The sequence below is a fragment of the Pleurodeles waltl genome, chromosome 1_2, assembly GCF_031143425.1.
Source record: "Pleurodeles waltl isolate 20211129_DDA chromosome 1_2, aPleWal1.hap1.20221129, whole genome shotgun sequence".
NCBI classification, from domain to species: domain Eukaryota; kingdom Metazoa; phylum Chordata; class Amphibia; order Caudata; family Salamandridae; genus Pleurodeles; species Pleurodeles waltl.
The window spans coordinates 724,411,930-724,435,927 of record NC_090437.1 but is presented as its reverse complement, the minus strand read 5'-3'; the positions used below and the strand labels follow the sequence as shown (position 1 = coordinate 724,435,927).

Here is a 23,998-nt window from a genome sequence, read left to right as displayed (position 1 = left end):
GTGCTTCTTTTTAGGCAGTAGAACAAAACCCGCTTGCAGGACTAAGCAGCTGGACGATGGCTACTCCAGTAAGCTCATTCTTTTATCTCTGGACTTCACTAGCGCATCTCTGGTTTCCACAGCGCTGACACACCATAAGAGGAACTACGTAAATCGCAGCATAATGTCCCGCCCCCTAAGCCACTCCCTCCTCGCCATCGTCAGCCCAAAACAGTCTCTTTGTGACGTAGTTTCCGGCCGTCGCCTGGTAACGGCAATGGCGTCCCAAGCTGAGCCCTGGGCAGTGTAAAGGGAGGGGACTGACACAGCCACTGCCCTGGATCTCAGCACAGTAGGAAAGAAGACGGGAGTGCCATCGGACAACAGGTATTAAGATCTCGGAAAGCCGGGCACTAAATGCGCCTGCCTTCCCACAGCTCGCTGGGGCAAAGCACTGGAGGTCTGCGTTGCTGTTATAAGGGTGCCCCGCGTCAGACCTAATTGCAGTGCTCTATAGTTGTTCTACGATAAGCTCAATGGTCAGGTGGAACAGATATGTATCACAAGCTGTTTTTTAGTTTAAGTATTCATTTTTTTGGTATAGCCCCGTGTGAGAATGGCTTGCCCAGTTTGTTGGAAGTATGCTGTTTTTGCTTTGTTTTTGTGGAAAGTGTTTCCATGTCGTGCAATATGATGTGGGATCGTGTTGTGGGGCACAACGCTTGGTGGGGTGATGGATGAGGAAGTCTGAGAGAAAGACACAATTTTTTTTTATAGTTTGTCGTTCACTAGCATCTCTGATTAGCTGTCCAGGTCCCTTCACTGTATTGGTAAATGTATCTTATGTTTTCGTTCAACAGGGCACAGGTCCGACAAAAAGAAGTGTGGGGGGGGGGGTAACCACATAAGTCAATATGTAAGTCACATCACAGCACGTGACATTGCGCATGATATTACAGGAAGTGGCATCACGACCCATGACCTCACAGGAAGCAATATCATAAGAAGTGACATTAGATCTTAAGACCTCATACATATCTTTAGCAGGTCTATCATGAGTACATTTGAGCACCTTACGAGATGCAACAAATGAAAGCTGCTCACTACTTAAGCCTGTTATTTTAGTTCCCTGTCTAAAGGAATTAACAGCCCAATTGAAACTATAGTAGATAAACCACTAAGTGCTACGTGCTAGACACCCCCTGAAAATGAGGCCACCCATATTTAGTAGTGGATATTTATCTTGTTCTTATTCTTGAATTAACTATATCTACACCAACGTCATCTGTCCAACCAAAGGATAGCATAGCTCTCCCTGGAATCTGTACCACCAGAATACTCACAAGCAGTCCATTCATCACTTTTTCATATTGTGATTTCACTAGTGGCATTATCAGCATGTGGGGAGGCCTCAGCATTTCTAAGTTCAAGTTTTCAAACTACCACTCTTAAGAACTGCCTGGATCTAATCTGAATACTAGGGTATAAAACATCCACATGTTACAAAAACATACTTAACATTTTTTTTGAAGCAACTTTGTCATATTTTTAGGTAGCTTTATTCACATGGCAAATATTTTCATGGCTCTGCTCATGCGGGGCTCCTAGAGCTAAGCCAGACTCGTTGCTCAGCTATCTCGGTTAATATAGTGGCTCACCCATCAATACTCGGTCTGCAGTGATTTGAGGTGACTGTTGTCACTGTTGCAGCACACAGTCAATCCCAGTCCACCCCCCCCCCCACGCCCTGAAGCTATGTCCCAGGATTGAAACAGCTTTGCAGCTTTGCTACTGCTGTGCGTGTAATTCTTCTAGCAGAGTTAGAATTTTGAAAATCTTTCCTTTGGAAACACATAATTTTGGGATCAAGATGTAGCAATGAAAAGGGGGTAGATTCACAAGGGCCAGAGTCATGGAAAGCAGCCTGACAGTCAATTTATACTTTTTTTTTTTTAGCCTGCTGCAAAACATTGGCAACAAGGAGAAACATAGCAGTAAATAAGTCCCGGGTTAGTATGTTGCAAAGACTACATTGGTTAATGCACTTGCTGGAGAAATCAAAGTTTTGTCTAGTCACAGTTTCTACTCAAAGTGGCATAAAAGGTTAACATGTTTTCTACAAAGCACACCTTGTAAATGCAGATGACTGATTTTTATTTTATGTAAAAAGGTAAGTGGGTTACTGATTTTAACACAGACCCTTGTGTTACCTGCAGTTCAAAAACTGCAACTGTTCTAACATAGCATAACCCTTCTAATATAGCACAGTAATCTATGAAGGACATGTGACTCGTACATATTGTAATCCTCATGGTCTGTAACACATCAACATATTTCCCTACACTAATCCACCACTACTTTTGTGGTTCCGCAGTAGCGTGCTACCCGCTGAAAAATGCATTGATGCCTGGTCAGGGGTTGTAAGCGCTAAATAAATATAATTCCAATTACATCTTACACATTGATTTACACACTTGTATGATTTATTGATATTTTAAAGAGTGTGTGTGTGTGTGAGACGTAAAGCACCCAGACACCCTAATTGGAATGAGTAGCACTATAAAATCATTAATTTAAAAAAATAGTGCTATTTAAATTTGTGTGTGTGTAAATACTCTTCCAGACCAGTGCATGAAACAATATTAAGGTGCATGCATATGCACAGCAACTGAACACAGTCAAAATCTTGCCTCCAAATCACAACTTTTAAAAATTTCTTGTGAAAAGATAACCTGTTTCTTTGTTTCCATTATATTGCATTGGTTCCTATGTGTGAGGCTCTGGTAGCTCCCAGCCAGGATCACTATGACACAGCAGGAACGCTGATGGCTGATAAAAATAGAATTCTGTCTTTATTTTGGGCCGAGATGGAATTTTAAACATGAACGCTCCCCTCCCTGCCTGGACATTGCTGCTGTGAGGGGAAAACAGACATCATGCAGACGCTGCTGTGTCCCGGTGTCCGCAAATTACACTGGGACAATTATTTTACTGGGGCCAAACTTCTTGGCAGGGGGTACAGCGGCTCCCTTGTGAAATTAGTGAGTGGACATTGTCCACCCTTGCGTACCCCCAGTTTGTGCCCTGTCAATCAGGTCTTGTAGTCTATTATGGTAGGAGTTAATTCATTCTGTAATCTTATGGATCTATAATGGGTAGCTTGTCAATTAAGAGTGTGTGGGAGGGTTGAATCAGAGATCTGAAAGGGTGATCTGTGTTACCGTCCTCCTTGATGTCAATATGAGACATCAAGTTACGGAAATTAGACAACTTGCACCGTGTTGTAAACATCATCTTCATCATTTAATGTCAGTGCTCAAGGTATGAGATTATTCGGGACCTTCAGGGTGGAGTGTGCTTATGTCCTCCAAGGATTAGCAGTGTATGGCAGATCTTTTTGTTTTTCATAAATCTTTCTGGTTAGTGTTGAGCGGTTAGTTAAGTGGGCTGGGATAACATGTATCCATCCAGTTACCAGCAATATTTCAGATGTCCTATCATACTGTATGCTTAATTCATGACTAAGGGATCATGTAGTGAGCTCTGACATGCCTTGGTGGGATAGATTACACCAGATTCAGACTGGAAGGATTGTTATAACCACTATAGTTATTGACCTCAATCTTTCCATTTTGTGGTCAGAGGCAGGGAAGGCATTGTTTACTGTGTCTGAGATGTGAGATGACAATGTATTGAAATAATCATGGTAAAAGGAACCAAAGGTTGCAAGGCTGTAATCAACTACTGTCAATTTAAAAAATATATTTCTTCTTCGTATGCAAGGGCATATGCAACATAAGGGCATTCAACTGGACATACAGGCAATAGGGGACAGTAATTGTTTGCCCAGGTTATAAATCTATGATGAATATTCCTTACAATTATTTTTTTTACATATCAACCAACCAACGGCTGGGTTATATGACACTGCCTTCCAGTGTCTTTGGGCCTCCATATACTTAGCTGAACCATTGGTAAACCATACATGCTTCCTATCCTCAGGGGACAATGATTCAAATGGCTCAACCCACCTCACTTGTGACTCTTTTATCTGTGGTACCTCCTGCACCCTCTCATCAGCCAAATGTTCATGCAGGACTGCTGTCCCTGCTGGTCCTACCCGGTCCCTATCCTGTATGTACCACTTCCAGTGAATCATATTGGTCTCTTGTGCATGTCATCTGCGGTGAGTTTTAGGTGAACTCATCACCCACTACATTATTGGAATCTCAGGGCTCAGAATCACATTATGACCTAGGGTCATTTGCTCAGTATCCACTAGAGGCCAGTAACAAGCAAGTAACTGTTTCTCAAAGGAAGTATATCGCTCTCTAGCATCTGGTAGCTCTTTGGTCCAGAACCGTAGGGCACCCTCTTTTTTCCTCTGTTTTTGCCACATCCCCCAATTTGTATATTGCACCTGAATGGCTACATGTAACTCAATTTCTCCTTCCTGTACTGGCCATAAGTCTAAAGCCTGTTGAATCGCCTCCTTTGCCAAGTGAAAAACGGACTGCTGCTGCTCTCCCCATTCAAACTCATGTTTCTTTTTTGTTACTTTGTACAAAGGGGCCAAAATCTGACTCAAATGAGGGATATGCTGTTTTCAAAAGCCAAACAATCTAAGGAATCTCTGAATCTCCTGCTTAGTACGGGGAGCGGCAAATTCTAAGATCTTTTGTTTTTCCTGCAACAACACCTCTCTATGTCCATGAGTCCACTGAATTCCTAGAAACTTCACATTTTGAGAGGGCCCTTGTGTCTTATCTGGATTAATCATCCACCCTTTGCTCTGCAAAAGTTCCACAACCCTGTTCAACCCCTGAATCATCACATCTTCAATATGATGAGACAATTGCACCCCTTGAATCACAGATACTTCATCCAGGGGTCCTGCCACTAGCCGGTGACAGATGGTGGGGCTATGTACATATACTTGGGGGAGCCTTAGTATTCGGCATTGTCTGCCATTCCACGAGAAACTGAATTGCCCCTGACTCTCAGGGGCCAATGGTACAGAAAAGAAATCATTGGCAATATCAATGGTTGCATACCAGGTTCATTTATATTTTTGCATTCTCTTAATCAAAGTGATGGTGTTGGGGACCACAGCAGTCAAGGGGGTTGTATATTTGTTCAATTCGCGGTGAACAATAGTCATTCTATAGCACCCATCTGGTTTAGGACAGGCCACAGAGGATTATTCCACTCGGTGGTGACTGGAGCCACCACACCTACCTACATCAACTCCTGTATAGTCTCACTTATTTCCTCATGCCCTCCTAGAATTCGGTATTGTTTCAAACAAATCACCTTAGTTGCTGGGGGACCTTCACTGGGGGTATCTTCAGATGACCCACCCTCACTGCTGTATCTCTTCGATCCAAACTGGTAACAACCATCATCCAAGTATAAAGTCATTCTCTTCAGAATGTCAATTCCCAGTATGTACTCTAGTAGGGGCACAATCAAAACAGTATATTCTGTTTTTGGTGTTCTCCCTGTTTTCATTTGAACAGTAGTCTTCATGGCGGGGGTTTGCTTTCCATCCAACCCTGTGATGGTGTAGTGCTGACTAGTAAACTTTTTTGGATTTCCATAAATTAAAGAGGCCTCCTCTCTGGTGTCAACTAATGCCTGGACCCTTTGAAAATGTTTGTGCTTCCAGTGAATTTCTAAATCAACATGGGGTCTGTTATCTTTACGAGCCCATCTCTGTAACAGAGCTTGGCCTGTTTCCTAATCTGATTTAAACCTGTCAACTTTTGCCCAATTCAGGTCTGGGTATATGCTCTCATTTCTGCGAGGAAATTCCTCCCCTTCTCTGCTCTCAGCAGTTAACCAAGCGCTGTCCAAATCTTTCCCCTCTTTCCCTTGTGAAGAGACATTTTTTTCCTTCTCTTTTCCTTCTTCCTGCATCAGTGGCTGGCCCTGATTCACACGTTTATTATCTTGCTTGTTCACTTTCCTGATGCCCTCCTTTCTGTCTAGCCCTCACTTTCGGTACATCTCCCATAAGCTTTTAGTATCTATGCCATCAATCTGCTCCTTGTTGACACCATCCTTCAGTAATGCCAGAAACATGTCTATCACTCTGTTATTATCCATGTGACCCTCAGACCTCAAGGCTCTCTCTGGTTTTGTCCAGTATCCAACCTCTCCTAACTCGTGAACTGCCCTGTCTGATTAATTAGGAGAGTCATTATTACCTGCTTGTAAGATGGAGGAGCAAGGCAAATAATTGTATTTTGCATTGACACAGAGAGCGGTCCATCTAACAGACGGTGAGCATCACCCAGGAAAATAGCAGTTTTGATTCCCTCTTCTTTAAGTCTCTGCATTGCATCTCTTAAGGTGTACCAGAGCTTGTCAGTTTGTGGCCGATCTGATTCTGTAGGATACTTATGATTACACCCCACAACTGCTAGCTGTAGTAGGGTGATCTGTTGTTTACCCTGATATCCTCTAAACTGCCCATGTATTCTGGGATCAGTGCAGAGAGTACAAAACTTAGGAGCGGCTCCTATATCTAACATTACTCCAGAGGCTTATGTGTCAAATAATCACACCATCCATGTGAGAAGTGTTTCCCCAGATCTCTTCTTGAATCTGTCTATAATATCATTAACTTCCTGCTTGGTGTAATCTTCAAGGGAGTGCATCTCAATCCCTCCCGGGTTTTGTGGAGTGCCCTGTTTCGTCTGTCTAAATATTGCCTGTGCATGAACTACTTTCTGTTCGTCTGGCCTAGACCCACCTTTTTGAACTGACTCATCACTAGAATTTAAAAAATCAGTTGAGTCCCAGATTTCTGGATCCCAATTTAACCCTGCTTTAGCAATAGCTAAATGAACTTTCTTTTGATTGACTCCACCCCTCCCTTTCAGATACGTGTATTGGGCAACTCGAACACCTGCTGTCTTGGCGACAGATTGATAGTATCCCCTTTATCTTGCAAAAACGTATTCTGACAAGACAGCATGGTTATATTATTTTTAGCTTCAACAAGCTCTCTCTCTAATTGCTGGATTTCTTGTTCCAGCTACGTATATCGTGTGTGCATTTTTCTATAAGTAGATAACAGGACCCAGCCCCATCTGCCTAAAATAGATAAATCACATCCCCGTTCCAGAGGTACTTTCTGTAAACAGAGTAAAACTGTTTTTGACTCAGCATCACTAAGACATCCTTCCCAGCTCTCGCATAAATCTGCTCCACAAGACCATTCATTCACCAGACCATTATAGGATGCTTTTTCCCAACCTGGTATGTCATTTGGAACCTGGGAAACCGCCTTTGACTTTTTGCCAAACATTTTTCACTTTTAAATCTTTCACTTCGTATCCGGCAAACGACTATGCCAAATTGTTGTGCATTGCTTCAAACTAAGAGGGAACAAGGCTAAAAAATGCAAAGAATGCAGCACTCTTAATAAGAGTAATTAATTTATTAAGGCACTTCCCAGGGTTCAAAATAATGTGAGCACTTAACTTGAGTGCAGCAACACATGTGCAGCTACAAAAATAATCACAGCAGTTGAATATTAATAATCAGAAAAAAATGCAATATATCAACAATGAATATATGTGCAGTGAATATATATAGTTTTAGGCATGCACACTGTAAAGCTAGATAATTAAGAATTAAAAATGCATCACCATCGGGGTCGAATTCAACATCATCCTTGTTGTTGCCAACATGAAGCTGTGGAACCATGGACAGCTGAGACAGGAGAAATTCTCTCCAATGGGATTGTTTTGAGCAATGCGTCCACCCTCAGAAATGAGTTCCTTCGGCCCCAGCGCCAAGCTTCCCCACCTTATATACCTTAAGCAAACTTAAGAGGTAGGTTCTGGTAACCACTCTCCCTTCGAGTAAGTTGTAAAATTCAAGATCTGGCTGTACTTGGTCAGTGTTGAAAAACACATGCAAAGGGATTTGCCAGAACACAAGGTGTATTTCCATGACCGAGCCGTACTCTTCTCTGCAATAAACATTCTCATTCTTGTACACTCTTATCATTGTTGAATCCCCGATGTTATGTTCCCTTCCCCGGTGAGAAAAGCGAAACCACGTTAACAAGATGTGCATGGAAAAATACCTGCGTCACTGATGTGACGGCATTTGAGGCTAAGCAAAGCACAAAATGGAGTCAGTGGCCAAGATGGAAGCAGTGGTTAAATACAGATAGCATTACACCAGTTTACCCATTAACTCTAGACTTTGCTGTCACAAAAATTAGGTATGTAAATCGGATGTCAAATATTACTAGGAAGAATTTTTCATTACAGAAAAACTGTAACTGGGTATTCAGTGATTTCACAATTAGCCAAGTCCTTGCCCTGGCTGGCTTATCTTTGTTACTACTTCTGAGCCTAAATTTACAATTGCAGAAATTCTAACACACTGGCAGAATTTTTGTTCCATTGTGTGGAATTTGCTGGCCTATAAATCCAGAAATCCTTCTCTGTGAATCAGTATTTGTGAACTACTCCTGCAAATGTAATGTTTTCCACCTAAATTGAATCTGCGTGCGCTAAAATCATTGTGAGACTGGCAAAACATCCCCAAATGACATATTAAAAGGGTGTTGTTCTGGACTAACACTGGTTGATGCATGCTCAATATTCGTGTGGTTCTACTCTCTGTCTAGCATAGCCCTCTGGGGCAGCTATGTTAAGACTTTTGTGTTGCACTAAGATTTGGCAAATCTTCCCACCCTCAAGGACAGGTATGATTTTTATCTCTGCAATGAGGGATAGAATGTCAGTCTCACTGTTTAACCACTATCCAAAGCATGTTATATTTGAGGTTGGTAGGATTGGAAGAGTGACACTTTAGTGATGATGTTTACACAATCATAGGTTTGTAACGTACAAGGGCACTCTAGCACAGTGTAGGAGGCTGGCCTGGCTTATAGTGGGTACCTTGTGGTACTTACACCTTGTGCCAGATCCACTTATCCCTTATTAGTAGATTAGAAGTGTTCTAGCAGCTTAGGCTGATAGAGGTAGCTATAGCAGAGCAGCTTAGGCTGAACTAGGAGACATGCAAAGCTCCTACTATACCACTTATATCATTTAGCACTGTATCATAAGAAACACAATACTCAGAGTTACTGAAAAGGTACTTTGATTTAACACATGCTTTATTCGATCGATCGATCATCAAAGCGAGTATACAATAAATAAATAATAATTAAATCGGGAATATATAAAATACAGTTCAGTAAAAAAAAATTAAAAAACATCAAACAGTACACAGTTTAACTGCAAGACCCCCTCTACAATTTCAAAAAATGTGTCCACTCATAATTAAGACACTTTTCTAATAACAGAGTTGCGTATACGCCATGCTGCTAGCAAATACTTGCTAACAGCATGTATTAGAATCGTAGAGTGGTGACTTTTTAAAATCCTCAAGGCAGAAGCGCAATCTCTTATTCCCATTTCATGGCAGATGTTACAAATCTACTTAGACCTAGGAAGAGAGTAAGCAGGACAAAAAAACATAAAATGTGCAACTGTTTCAGGTGTTACGCCACAAACAGGACATATATTCGTAACTGTTTTTGTACCCCATCTACACACCAACGACTTCAACGGCAGTGACCCGAAGCGAAATCTGGCATATAAACTTTTGCCTAAAATGTTGGGAATAATGTCTAAATATGGTTCAAATTAAAATCTGTAAAAAGATTTGTTAGACAACCGTGAGCTCTGTGAGTGATATAATCGTTACATACGTAGGACCAGTATACACACTTCAACACTTTGGAATGTGCTTTCTCCAGTTTATGGGGTTTTTCCCAAAAATCTCAGAGTCCCAGGTTGTTAAACCATCTAGATACATGTTTGACCCAGACAATAGATGTTGAATTGAAGCACTTAAGGAGATCTAGAAGTGAGGTCTTATAAACATCCAGTTCTGGTACGGTCCATAGCCTTATCCAATATAAAAGCGGTCTGAAAATGATTAGGTCAGCTATACGTCTTGGGCCCAGATCTAAAAACAACAGTATCAGCGGAGTGCTTGGAGGACAAGCACATAAAGACCTCGCAAAGCTGTTCTCTTCGATGGTTAACCTATTGCAGTCAGAAAAGCCCCAGACCTCCGCACCATAAGCAGCAGCACCCTGTGCTCTAGCAATATAGATCCTGATTGCCGGGGAGACAGTTTTTGCTGTCGTGCCCCCATAAAAACGCAGGATAGAAGCTGCATTGTGCTGCAAACGGCCAGCGCTTTTATTGACCTGTTCTACCCAGTGCAAATTATCAGTGAGCCTTACACCCAACTAGTCGATGGAACAGACCTTGTCCAGGAGATTTCCTTCTAAGTGAATGGTACATTTCTTCCGCACTCCGGAACGGAGTGCATTAACTTGGTTTTATTGTGGTTCAACTCTAGGCCATAGTCTCGACAAAAAGAATTGAATCTATTAATAAGAGTTTGTAGGCCCATAGGAGATTTGGAGATAAGAAAGGAGTCATCTGCAAAAAGGAGAATCAGGATTTTTTTGGGCGCACAAGGTGGGAGCATCGTTCTGGCATGCCATTAAAACCTGTACCACCTCGTTGATAAAAATAGAAAATAAAAATGGTGCCAGCACACAACCCTGGCGAACACCCCTATTTATGGGGATTTTGTCTGTTAGTTCGCCTAGGTTACCCCATCTCACTTGCACATTTGTATCTTCATGCAGTCGCTTCAGGAGTTGAATTAAGTTGGCTGGAGTCCCTATTTTATGTAGCACCTCCCACAACTTTTCCCTTGGGACTAGGTCAAAGGCTGATCTCAAATCGACAAAAGCAATATATAAGGGTTGTTTTGCGAGAGCTGTGTATTTCCAGTACAGCACGGCCAGTCTAAAGACCTGGTCCACTGTGCTGATCCTGGAACGAAACCCAGCTTGGAGGGGGGGGGGAGGATATGATGGTTTGTGGCCCAATTAGTTAATCTGCCTAGAAGTTGCTTGGCGAAATTGTTTTGGAGATTGTCAATCAAACTAATCGGCCTATAGTTTGTCGGGAGGTTTACGTTGCCCTTTTTATGAATGGGAATGATTTCAGCACCCTTCCATGTCATGGGGATCTCCCCCCTTCAGTGATTTTGTTAGAAAGTGCATTAATGTACCAAGTCCAAATTGCTGGCTCAGAAGAATAGAGATCCCCCGAAATTTTGTCTGGGCCTGGGGCTTTTCCAAGTTTTAGCGAGCGAATAGCCTCAGCAGTTTCTTTTATAGAAAAACAGATGTGGCCCTTAAAAGTCTGTGGGCCCCCTTCTAGGGGAGCTAGACCAAGAGGCACATCCGGAGTGGAGGGACCCGCTTCCCAAGTAGCGGATGTCATGGGAATGTCAGTTTTATCATATAGACTTGAAAAATGTTCAACCCATCTTACTGGCTGTATGTGATTGCTTATTCTAGTTCTACCCTCTTTCTCTTGTTTGCACAGCAATTCTCAAAACTGTTTGTTGTTGTTGGATTGTGTAGCATCCAGCAACTCCTGCCAAATTGTTTCTTCCCAGTTTTTATAGCTCGGGTAATGGATTCCTTGTAGATGCTTCTGGCAAGTTGTATTTCCCCAGAGATCCCTTTCGTGATAGCGTTTTTTAATCCTGTCTTGGCCCAATAGCAGGATTCATCAAACCATGAATTACTAGAAGTGCCTCCTTGCTGTCTTGCTCTAACCTTCTTATAGAAAATACGTTGCAGTCTAATAACCATATTTTCATGTATAGATAAAAGTGGGAAATCATTAAAATCGTGATATGGGGCCAAATTATCTAAAAAAAAGCCAGATAAATCTCACGTAACAAATAAGGATTCAACTGCACCTTTGGCCACCTGACCTTCATTGGCAAGTTGTTCAGAGTGGGAGTAGGGACCATAGTAACTTGAGTATTCGAAGTTCTACCAAAGACGTCCCCTGATATAGAAAGTAGCAGGGGATAATGATCGCTCTCACAACCAACATCCACCTTCATATCTCTCAGCAAGGGCCACAATCTCACGTCCACTAAAAAATAGTCAATTACGCTTGTGGATGAGCCTTGTTTGAAAGTGGGTGCAATGTACAGGTCAGAGGGCATGCGGCCATTGCAGGCCCTGAGACCGTGCGTCAAACAGAGAGATGCCAGTTGAGTGGCTACACAAGAGTTAGAACAAAAACGATTGCTAGTCAGCTGTGCAATCCCCCATGTTTGGTCTTCTTTCTCTGTGAGACCAGTTAATATCACAGAGGGCTCAAAGGTACAGTTTACATCCCCGGCTATTATCAGATAGGAAGTTGGTTGTAGGGTGTCTAAAAATTCAAGTAACTGTTTTAAAATCTGAGACTCAGCCCCTTGAGGTACGGATCGGGCTTAAACATTAATAAGGATTATGTTAAAACTCTGAAACGTGATTTGTAACCCCATCAAGTCTGGGCAATCAAATTTAAAAATCTTGTATACACATTGCACATTTTTGTTTAATAACATCAAGAGTCCCCCTTTTTGCTCGACCTGTCAGTTTTGCAGAAGGTTGGGCAGCCAAATTAAAGGAAAGGAACCCATCTATAGTGATCTTCTCCTCAGCCCATGTTTCTTGGAAGAGGCATATGTCTTGGGTATTTATGTATGAACACTAGTCAGTATCCTCTAGTTTTCCCCTTAGGCCGGCTAAATTCCATGTCATAATTGATAAGCCTTTCCTCTCAGAGACAGAACTTGGTGTCTGAGAGTTGATCTTCTCAGGAATCATCTCTTTAGTGGTAGATCCATCGAAGACCATCAGAATGGATTCCTCTGGATCAACCCCTAGGGTTGCTTCCTGGGCTGTGGCCAGTCATACAGGGTTAGTCTGGGTAGGATCACCACACCCAAGTTGATTACTTGTAGCATTACAGCATGAGTGGCTGAGAATTTGAGCCTGGCCTCCTTCCTCCAATACTGTCTCTAGAGTGATACATCCCTTCCTACGTTCCATAAGGTGGCGGGTACAGTCATTGAACGCGATAAGACTCTCAACCAAAGTTCGGTCGTAGATCTCGATTGAAATTACATCATGGTTCAACCCTAGGGGGCTCCACCGTTTGACATTGCGAATATCTGAACGTGTTACTGATAAGCAGTTCTGTTGGTGACGTAGCCAGTGAGTAACCTTATTGACCCTAGACTCCTGGTCCTCGATAAGCCCCGGTAGCAGTTTCAGGACTTGTTTTAGGAAAAGAATGTTTGTCCCGAACTTGGGGCATTGAAAATTTGGCAATGTAACTGGGCCACAAGGAATTCTCTGAGAGGGAGTAGCACGAGTGGAACCGGAGGAGATATGGGAGCGGATAGCTTGCTGACGCTAAAAGGGACACAGACCCTCTTGAATGAGGGGTTGTCCGACTCTTTGGACCTCTTGGTTAACAAATAATTTGAAAAATCTGGGGGACGGCTATTAAGGGCAGAGTGGGTGGTCATGGTGGCTCCCTCAATGGATACCTTTTTACTAGCTAGATGCTCCTGTGTAAGATTATCTACAGGACATATTGTGTTCACGTCTGTCCCAGCCCTATATGTCTTTTTCTTTTGGAAATCGATGGCTTGACCCCCATGTGCATGCCAAGTGGGTGAAGTTGGGTCAGGCACTATATGACCTTCCTTCGCCCCATCCTCTCTTAAGTAGCATTTGCATCCACATTCAGGTCTTTCCTGCAGAGTTTTTGCCAATTGTAACTCCAAGGACCTAATTTCTTCCACTCTCTGGAGAATAAGGGAGACATTAGGTTCAGTGGGAAAATACTCTTAAGGGAGGAGTAGGGATTGGAACGAAGGTGCAAGGGGCAGGAGGATCGAGAGCCCTAAGTATTTCGTCCTCCTCAGCTAGGACCTCAAACCGATTCCTACAGTTTATATTTGGAATCAGTTTGATCACAGGGCTCAGTGGAATAGCTGCAGGAGGAATGCTTCCCTCTATTTCCGCTTGAGGAGACCCACATCTGTGCAAAGAATTGCTAATCATATTTGATAAACCATTAGAGGGGGAAGAAGATAAGTGGTGTGTTGTTAGTGGAGCTACTCCGCTATTGGTCAAGGCTGGATCCAAACCTTGATCCTTCGTCTTTTAAAAAAAATAATCTTGGATCCTCCCAGGGTGGACTAAAGCATTTTTTGGAGGCGGGGCTCCATTATAACCAGCTGTACAATTTAAAATCGCCTCCACCTCTTCAAATAACTGATCAATCTCCTCAAAAGGTTTATGGGTGCTTCCTTTAGGCTTGGTGACTAGTTTGAGGGAGCGCTTTTTCTGCTTCTTACAGTCAGTCAAAGGATCCAAAGGATCAACAGCTTTCCTCTTCCCCATGGAACCGGGGAAGTAACAGCTACACAATACCAACAAATTAGAATATTCTAAATCTTGCGTAGTAAATAAGGCAGCAAAATGAAAGAAAGTAGGCCCAGCCCAGCCTACTTTACTTTTAGTGACAATATGCCAAAAGTATCTCAGAGGATACACTCCCTTAGGAAGTAAGTAAAAAACACAAAATATACACACAAACCAAAATCAGGTAAGTAAACAATTAGAAAAGTAGTGCAAACACTGTAGAACACAATAGAATACAATAGGAGACAGTAGGCCTAGGGGCAACACAAACCATATACTCCAAAAGTGGAATGCAAACCACGAATGGACCCCAGGCCTAGTGTAGTGTGTAGAGGATCGCTGGGAGTGTAAGAAAACACAAGGGGTGTCCAAGATACCCCACCCCAAGACCCTGAAAAGTAGGAGTAAAGTTACCCTACTACCCCAGAAAGACAGTAAAGTCGAGATAGGGGATTCTGCAAAGACCGCAACTGACTGCAAAGCACTAAAGACGGATTCCTGGACCTGAGGACCTGTAAAGAAAGGGGACCAAGTCCAAGAGTCACGCAAGTGTCCGGGGGGGGGGGGGCAGGAGCCCACTAAACCCCGAATGAAGGTGCAAAAGGGCTGCCTCCGGGTGGAAGAAGCCAAAGATTCTGCAACAACAGAAGGTGCCAGGAACTTCTCGTGTGGTCAGAAGATGTCTCACAGCGTGCTGGAGGATGCAGAGTTATTTCCACACAGAAAGACCGCACACAAGCCTTGCTAGCTGCAAGAGTCGCGGTTGAAGGTTTTGGGTGCTGCCAGGGCCCAGGAAGGACCAGGAGGTCGCCCCTTGGAGGAGGAGACAGAGGGGGCGCTCAGCAATACAGAGAGCCCACGCAGAAGCAGGCAGCACCCGCAGAAGTACCTGAACAGGCGTTCAGAAGATCAGAGCACGACGGTCATCTCAGCACAACAAAAGGGGGTCCCACGAAGTCGGAGTCCAATTCAGCGAGTTGGGCAATGCAGGATGGAGTGGTGGGGACCTGGCCTAGGCTGTGCACAAAGGAAGTCTTGCAAAAGTACACAGAAGCCCTAGCAGCTGCAGATCACGCAGTACACAGGATTACTGTCTGGCGTGGGGAGGCAAGGACTTACCTCCACCAACTATGGACAGAAGGGCCACTGAACTGTCTGGGACACTTGTATCCAGCTCCTGTGTTCCAGGGACCACGCTCGTCAAGATGAGAGGGGACCCAGTGGACCGGTGATGCAGAAGTTTGGTGCCTGTGTTAGCAGGGGGAAGATTCCGTCAACCCACGGGAGATTTCTTCTTGGCTTCCAGTGCAGGGTGAAGGCAGACAGCCCTCAGAGCATGCACCACCAGGAAACAGTCGAGAAAGTCGCTACAATGTTGCTGGTAGTCTTCTTGCTACTTTGTTGCGGTTTTGCAGGCATCCTGGAGCAGTCAGCGGCCGAAGTCGAAGAGAGAAGTGCAGAGGAACTCTGGTGAGCTCTTGCATTCGTTATCTGATGAGATACCCACAGGAGAGCCCTAAATAGCCCTCAGAGGAGGATTGGCTAAGGAGAAAGGTAAGCGCCTATCAGGCTGCCCAGGCCCCAGGGGGACAGAAACCTGTCTGAGGGTTGGCAGCAGCGGTAGCTGCAGAGAAAACCCTGGAAAGTTAGTTTGGCAGTACACGGGCTCTATGCTGGAGCCCCGGGGATGCATGGAATTGTCCCACCAGTACCAGAATGGTATTGAGGTGACAATTCCATGATCCTAGACATGTTACATGGCCATGTTCGGAGTTACCATGGTGACGCTACATATAGGTATTGACCTATATGTAGTGCACGCGTGTTATGGTGTCCCCGCACTCACAAAGTCCGAGTAAATTGCCCTGAACAATGTGGGGGCACCTTGGCTAGTGCCAGGGTGCCCTCACACTAAGTAACTTTGCACCTAACCTTCACTAAGTGAGGGTTAGACATATAGGTGACTTATAAGTTACTTATGTGCAGTGGTAAATGGCTGTGAAATAACGTGGACGTTATTTCACTCAGGCTGCAGTGGCAGTCCTGTGTAAGAATTGTCTGAGCTACCTATGGGTGGCAAAAGAAATGCTGCAGCCTATAGGGATCTCCTGGAACCCCAGTACCCTGGGTACATAGGTACCATATACTAGGGAATTATAAGGGTGTCCCAGTGTGCCAATCAGAATTGGTAAAATTAGTCACTAGCCTGCAGTGACAATTTTAAAAGCAGAGAGAGCATAAACACTGCGGTTCTGGTTAGCAGAGCCTCAGTGATACAGTTAGGCACCACACAGGGAACACTTACAGGGCATACTTTATGAGCACTGGGGTCCTGGCTAGCAGGATCCCAGTGACACAGGCAAAAACACACATACATACATGTAAAAACGGGGGTACCATGCCAGGCAAGATGGTACTTTCCTACACACAGTATACTGCATCTCAGTGCTTGCATTGTGGTCATGCCTAGGAATACTTCTCTAGTTTGAAAAGTTCCACATATTGCTTTTAAACTAATAGGATTTTGTTGGTTTTCTGTTACCTGTAACCAAAAGTCACTACTTTCATGTCCTACATGAAAGTGATTAAAGTTTCTCCACAGATATTGTATGCTATTTTTCGATTGTTTCTTGAAATCTATTACAAACACACCATCCTAACCTGTCGCAGAGAGCTGTAATTCAACTGACTTCATATAGACTGCTTTCAGTGTTGTATCAGCATGTATACAACACACATCATGCTTAAGCATGGACAGTAAAAGACGTGCCAGAAGGTATCAATATCTGTTGAGTCCATTTACTAAGATAGTCCATTCATACAGGGGAAAATCAGTGGTACTTCTAGACTCTTCTATTTGAAAGCTATATTGTTCTGCTCCAGGAGCTGAACCATTTGTATGAATATTAAAATGGAGTCCCTTTTCACTTGTAGACAAAGGTCCCAGTTTACAGATGGCCAGCCTGCATTCTAAACTACGTGACTATAGCACTGTATTGGACATATCAATCCAGCTTCTCATATATATCTTGTGTGCAAATGACACCACAGTGTTGAGTCATCTCGGACAACCAGATCAATTATGTATTATTGAACTATGGTATTGTACTCTTTATATAGATAGATAACTGAATGAGCTTTAGCCTGAATTATTGAACACATTCTGTATCAGACTATAGCATCTTGACTCCTGTAAATCATTCATATCATATCTTGAAGCTATGTTTCCATTTCTTGCAGGCTTAGAAATATGTTGCAATGCCACATTTATGGTTGGTATAGCAAGTGGGTGAAGTTGACTCCTAGACCGTCACTAGCCAATAGGGAAAACATCCTGGGGCAACCATACCCATTCTTCAGGAGTTCCTGTTTGTCCTACTGCAAACAGTCCCACAGTGCCCCCCAACTCCTAAAATTCATGATGGGGATCAAGAGGTGTGGCCAGGAAAATTAGCAGTCCCCTTGTGTGTCCAATCCAAGCCAGTTCTGGGGGTAGCTTCCCTGCCACTAGGTTTTGTGCCATCACAGTTATTATGGGTCTTGTAGACAAACACTTATTTTGCATTAGGTCTGGCCTTACACTAAACAGTGAGTGGGAAGGCTTCATCTCTGTTGCTTTCAAGTTATTAAAATTCCTGGGACCACCCCAGCTGGCTTTCCTGGGCTGATAGGGATCAAATGCCCCATACCCAGTCCATTCTGTCACTAGGCCTAAGCCGCTGTTCTACTCTGGGAGAAGTTTTTGCCCCTCATTAAGATCAAACACTTGCTGGGCAGCTGCTGGCATGCTAATTCGGATTCTCTTCCAGGAGCTTGAGGCAAGGAAAAGTCAACTTCCAAAAAGTGGTGTTCCTAAATATTTATAAAAAAAATCAACATCAACAATGAAATGGAGCCAAAACATGAAATGACAAATATGTGGTTCTTCTCTGTACCATAAGAAGAGTAAAAGCCTATTGTTATTGTTAATGACCTAAGATTGTATGGCCATCTATATGTTGCTCAGAGTACAAGATCTTTATTGTTTCAAAGACTTAAACTGCAAATAGCAGAGACTGACAAGAGACATTGGTGAGGTGCTAAAAGGCATGGCTTTCTTATGGCCAAAGCCATGGGCATTTTAAGGATAACCACTTATTACAAAGTGGATTAATTTTTTGTAACTTTGTTTCAGACTAATATTCAGAAAAATCTGGTGTGATTCCAGACATCATGATCCTCCACTTTGCAACTTTTCAATAGGCACTGTAAAATAATAATAAGTCTTACACTTTCCCTACTAAACCCATTGTTTCCACTTTGGACAGCACCTGCCTAATCCTTAAGCAGTGTCAATCCCATGCCACAGAAGATTTGTGAGACATAAAGTAAATTAACTGCACAATACTATACTGGGATACCAATGTGACTGATACATATGGTGTTTAGGAGTGTAATAGATGTGAATGAGTCCATTCCCCAAGTCTCCCCTGGAATGTTGGAATAAAACTGCAGTCCAGCAAGTGACTACTGTGAATCTGATAACAGTAGACCCCATATCTTGTGAAGTCTCCTGAAGTAATTTAATAGAAACTAACATATCAGGTCAGTAGATGGGTTAGCAAAAGAAATTTCAGGAAGAGATTCTAAAAATGAAATACGCAAGCCTGCTTAGATGATGTACAGAATGAAAGAAACTTGAACATGCAAATAAGGAGGGTGGCACACTCTTTATTTTTTGGTTTAATATCTCTACCAATACAGGAGTTGAAAATCCCAAGGTTATACATATTGAACAATAAGGCAAGAATGATGTCTGGTGAAATAGTGAATGGACCAATGTGACAACATTACCATGATAAAGAGCAGAACATCAGGACAGGCATTAACTAGTTTTTGATATATATCAGTTCACAGGTTCTGTTACTTTTCAATATTTTAGTGCATACTTCACGTCTCTGCCTGTATTTCTCCAATGTGATTTGTCTTAATATCACTTTCATTTTTGTGTTTGATCCCAAATACAGACTTGACTTTTGCCTCAACGTATTACAACAAATACGTTTAACAACGCACAACATAGCTGCACAGGCAGTGGCTTCTGGATTGGCTTTTCGGTTTCCCACAGCATTATGTCTGATGATGAAAACATCGGCACCACCTTAGCTTACACCAAAAGTCCAAAAACCTCCAAAAGAACCTCATTTCAGGTATTGTAGTTTCACTTGACTGGCCTTATCTTTCATGGTTTGTATTTGAATGAATATTGACTTTCAATGAGATTAATTGGGTGAATTGTTTTATGCTTGGAATGTATGGCCAAATGACACAGCATTTTAATGGGAAACCTTCATCTGCTGTGTTTTCTCTTATACCAACGATACAGGAATCACATGCAGTAGTATCTCCTGTACTTATGCAAGCATATTGAAGCCAACAGTATGGCTTTGGTGTCAGTTTTAATGTATGATTGTATGCTTTTGCTATCGCTTGGGTCCACCTACTGAGGATCTTCACATTTTCTGTCATTGTGATGTCTGTGCTGCAGTCATAAATGATCTAAGGACGTGGGGGTCTGTTGTAATAGGTTCCACCATTCATAAATTTGTGAGTGATTAGGATGTTCAGTTTGAGAAGAATGCAATGGAACAGAAAAAGCTATAGAACAAGGAGATAGTCATGAGAAGCCAGGCTCGAGCACAGGTCACGTAAAAGAAAGACAATTCAGTTAATTTGTAATTCATAGCCGGTTTTGGCAGTGCTCAGCCAGAGACATGTTATATTGTGTGAGGAGCACATTTTATGCCTTGCAGATTCTTAAAGTTGGAGTTTTCCTAGCTCTTGTGATGCACCGTTAAAACAAAAAAAAAAAACAGACTTAAGGTCAGACATAGAGTTTTAAACCTAATGCGCTTTTCAACCGGTAGCCAATGTAATTGCACAGGCTACTACTAGCAGAAGCCGAGCAAGGGAGATTTAATATAAAATGAGCAGCAGTGTTTTGGATCAACTGAAGCTTCTTAAGTGAAGCATTGTCCAGATTGAGCAGCAAGGCGTTAAAGTAATCCAATTTAGATATTACCAATCCTAAAACGACTATGACTCTCCACTCCCTCTGTAAGTAGGGAAAAGTCTTTTTCAGCATTTTCAAAGTCCAAAAACTGGATTTAGTGATGGGGTTTACATGGGACTTAAAAGAAAGACAATTGTCAAAAATAACGCCCGAGTTTCTGGTGGCAGCACTAGGCGCAGGGGGCTCGCTACGCTCTAGAGTCCACCAGCGTTAGTTCCACAACTCCTTGCCGGAGCCGAAACACAACATTTCAGTTTTATCACCATTCATCTTTAGCCAATTTAGGCCCATCTACCTATTGACTTCTCGCATACAGCTATTGAAGTGGTCTGCCACTTCCTCCCAATTGTTAGAGACTGGGATGATCAATTGAGTGTCATCAGCATAGGAGGTGGGCATAAAACCAAACAAACAAATTAGTCTGGCTAAAGGAGCGACATACAGATTGAATAATGTGGGGCTATGTGAGAAGCCTGTGGGACACCGCATGGCAAATAATATGCTGGTTCCAATGTCTTCAATACAGTATTTCTAATCCCTGCTTGATGGATACAGGATATCATGATCTGAGACGAGATAGTGTCAAACGCAGCAGATCGGTCCAATAGGACTAATATGGCTCCTTGCCCCTCATCAACCAATCTGCGAATCGTGTCAGAGGTGGTGATAAGCGCTGATTCAGTACTATGGGCCTTCCTAAAGCCATGTTGAGAGGAATCTAAGCCTCCTGGATTATGAAGAAAGTTGGCTAATTCGTTATTGATGTGTTTCTCAAGGATCTTGGCCTGAAAAGGAAGTAGAGAAATAGGCCGTAAATTGCTCAAATCATGTCCTGCTCCATCAGGTTTCTTTTTCAGGAGAACCGCCCTCGCTTCCCTCCTAGAAGGAAGAAAAAACCGGGGCAAGGGCTGTCGAGACAAGATCAGGGACCTGCTGTAGAATATGTGGAGGACAAGGATCACTAGGGGACTTAGTTCCTAACATCAACTCTTTAATCCTTTTTGGAAGCAATAACTGAAAATTGGTTAAGAAAGGACGATCTATATCTAAAGTGCTAAGTGCTATTAGCAGTATCAAGTGAGCAATCTATCCCTTCAGAATGTCTAAAGCTTGAGTGTATTTGTAGAACTTTATTTTCAAAGAAAGTTGCCACCTTATTACAGAATTCTTGTGAGTTTTTTCAAACTCTGGGGGGGAGGAGGAACGGTCAAGGAGCGTACAGCTTTAAAAAGTTCTCTGGGGGAATTTGATGCCTCCTTAATCTTTTGGGTGAAGGACTCAGATTTAGCTTTAGTACCCGCCTCTTTGTAAGCTCTCAGGACAGCTCTTAATTTAGCTTTCTCAACCAAGTTAGGATCTAACTTCCATCGCCGTTCTTGTTGGCAATATTTTCTTTGAAGTAGCTTGAGGTCTTTAGTGAACCAAGGGCTACTGGTTTGTTTAGTTTCTAAAGAAACAGAGGTCTTAAGTGGGGCAAGTTGATTGAGTGCAATATTAATTCCCTGATTAAAACTGTCCATAGCTGACAGAGAAAGATTTTTGGCGGCTGCCCAACCTGCCACTAGAACCGGTCCTAGCTGTTGCTTATTAATACGATTCCAGCGTCTAACAGATTTCCCATTAGAGCTAAAGTGCTGGGACGGATAAACCTTCATAAACCTGAAGGTTAGGAGATGATGGTCTGTCCAATTAAGTGGGGTATTTGTCAACATCATCTGATCCTCAGAACAAGCGAATATCCCGTCTAACAGGTGACCTGCTATATGAGTAGCTGATGTGACTTTCAATTCCCAATCTAAAGCTGCCATGAAACTTAAAAATTCCTCAATATGTGGGTTCTGCCTGTCGTCAAAATGAAGATTAAAATTCCCTAAAATAATGACTTTAGTCAACAAGTTAGAGGTTCAATTAAATTAGGCCAATACTGCACTTGGTTGGAGTAGGGGCCAGGTGGCCGATAAACCAAAAGTAACCAAAAGTTACTTCCCAGTAACCATCTACTCCCCCAGGACCTGAAAAAAAAAAGGTTCAAATTTAATTTCTGCATATTTCCTGTTGCATGAAAACATTTGAGGAAAGCTTACAAATAGACACAATAGAGGTAGCGAGTGTTGTAAAAAAATATTACCTTGGTAGGACCCCCATCGAGGCAGGCAATTCACTGGGATGGGCAGATACAACCACTAGACTTAACGTATGCTCCTGGCTTTACCACTTTACATAAATTTGCTGGAAATAAATTGAATTAGAAATCTGGACATGGCCTCTAATACGATGACATTTCCTTTTGCAAAATATAATATGGTTGTAACGTAATAGCCTTTGCAACAATCAGTACTGCACTACAGTCTCAGGTTTCTAACTTGCCAGACTGTTTGAGTATGAGAAAACTGTGTGACGCATAGATTTCTTAATTTATTATTTAGAAAATCACATATGAAACTACCTGGAGCCAATAGCATAGTGGCACAGGGTAATGAGTAAGTTATTTTTTCCTTTATTTATTTTTATTTAAGGATTTATACTTAATGTGGACAGGCAATCATTGGGGTGCTTCTAATTTACCATCCATTCCCATTTCCATGAGCATTGATCTCACCAGCAGCAGTGTGGTTGGTTCTTTCTATTTATCAAGTGGCACCGGAATCATTATCCAACGTCGCTGCCACTGAACGCTTGGTTGGTCTGGGTCCCTTCTGCCAGGTATGGGGCTATGCAGATGTCTTTGTCTAGACAGAATTCTCCATCCTGATGTCTCTGAGGCAATGAGTGTTCCTGGTGGGTCCTCTCTCCGCCACCAGTCCTGCTTCTTCGTTCCTCGGCTACATCCAGAGTCCGAGGCTCACATCTCTGAACCTCTGATAGTATGTGTTCAGGTGCAGGAGATGCTGATTCTGCTGGCTCAGCCCAGGATGAGCAAGTCAGATTTCTGCCTGCATCACAACAGGTATGTGCAGCCATGAAAAATCAGATCCCTCTACCTGTGTCACCGCCTAAGTTGTTGGAGACAACCAGCCACTTCCTCTGAGAGAACTGACCCAGGACACCATCATTTTACCCCTCCCTGCTTTTTTGGGCATGTGGTCAACAGGAAACAAGTCTTGCAGGAGCTTCAGCAGTGAACCACCGTTCTTGAAGTCAGTACCAAACATGGCCTCCCTCCATTAGTTTTTGAGTGTCCCCACTTTACTGTTTGCAGAATATCGGAATTATTGAAAGACGAATAATGTCAATCTTCATTTTCTAAAACTCCCTTTCTGCACATGAATGCTTGTGATTACTCTGTTCTGTGTATATAACGTACCAATGTCATTAGTTTTGCATAGATAGCCCCGGTCTATCATTTAATGTGATTTCATTGTGCGTAAATAGTTGATTTTTGTCAGGCTTTACATTTCATATTTTATGCAGTTGCAGCTTTGCTTTTGCCGTAGTCACGACATCAGTGTTTTTTGAGGGTTTGTGCTTCAGTTGAGGGATTGCAGTCGCCTTTGACAGTAGTCATCTCTGGGTACAGGTGTTTATGCAAATTATGTCATAATTTCCTCAGTTGAAGTCATTTTTTGTGGTGGTGTTTTCTAAGTAACCCTGACAGTTTACTCAATCTTAAAAAA

General features: G+C 42.7%; 1 protein-coding gene across 2 annotated transcripts in view; it reads left to right on the top strand.

Moving 5' to 3' along the window:
- Positions 1–210: 210 nt before the first annotated feature.
- MAP9 (microtubule associated protein 9) overlaps positions 211–23,998 on the top strand; it is a 169,856-nt gene continuing 146,068 nt past the window's right edge. For both annotated transcript variants that reach the window (XM_069243068.1, XM_069243059.1), the window contains exons 1-2: positions 211–366; positions 19,339–19,521. In XM_069243068.1, the coding sequence (XP_069099169.1) occupies positions 19,444–19,521 (78 nt within the window). In that variant the 5' untranslated portion in view covers positions 211–366; positions 19,339–19,443. The remainder of the gene's footprint in view (positions 367–19,338; positions 19,522–23,998) is intronic.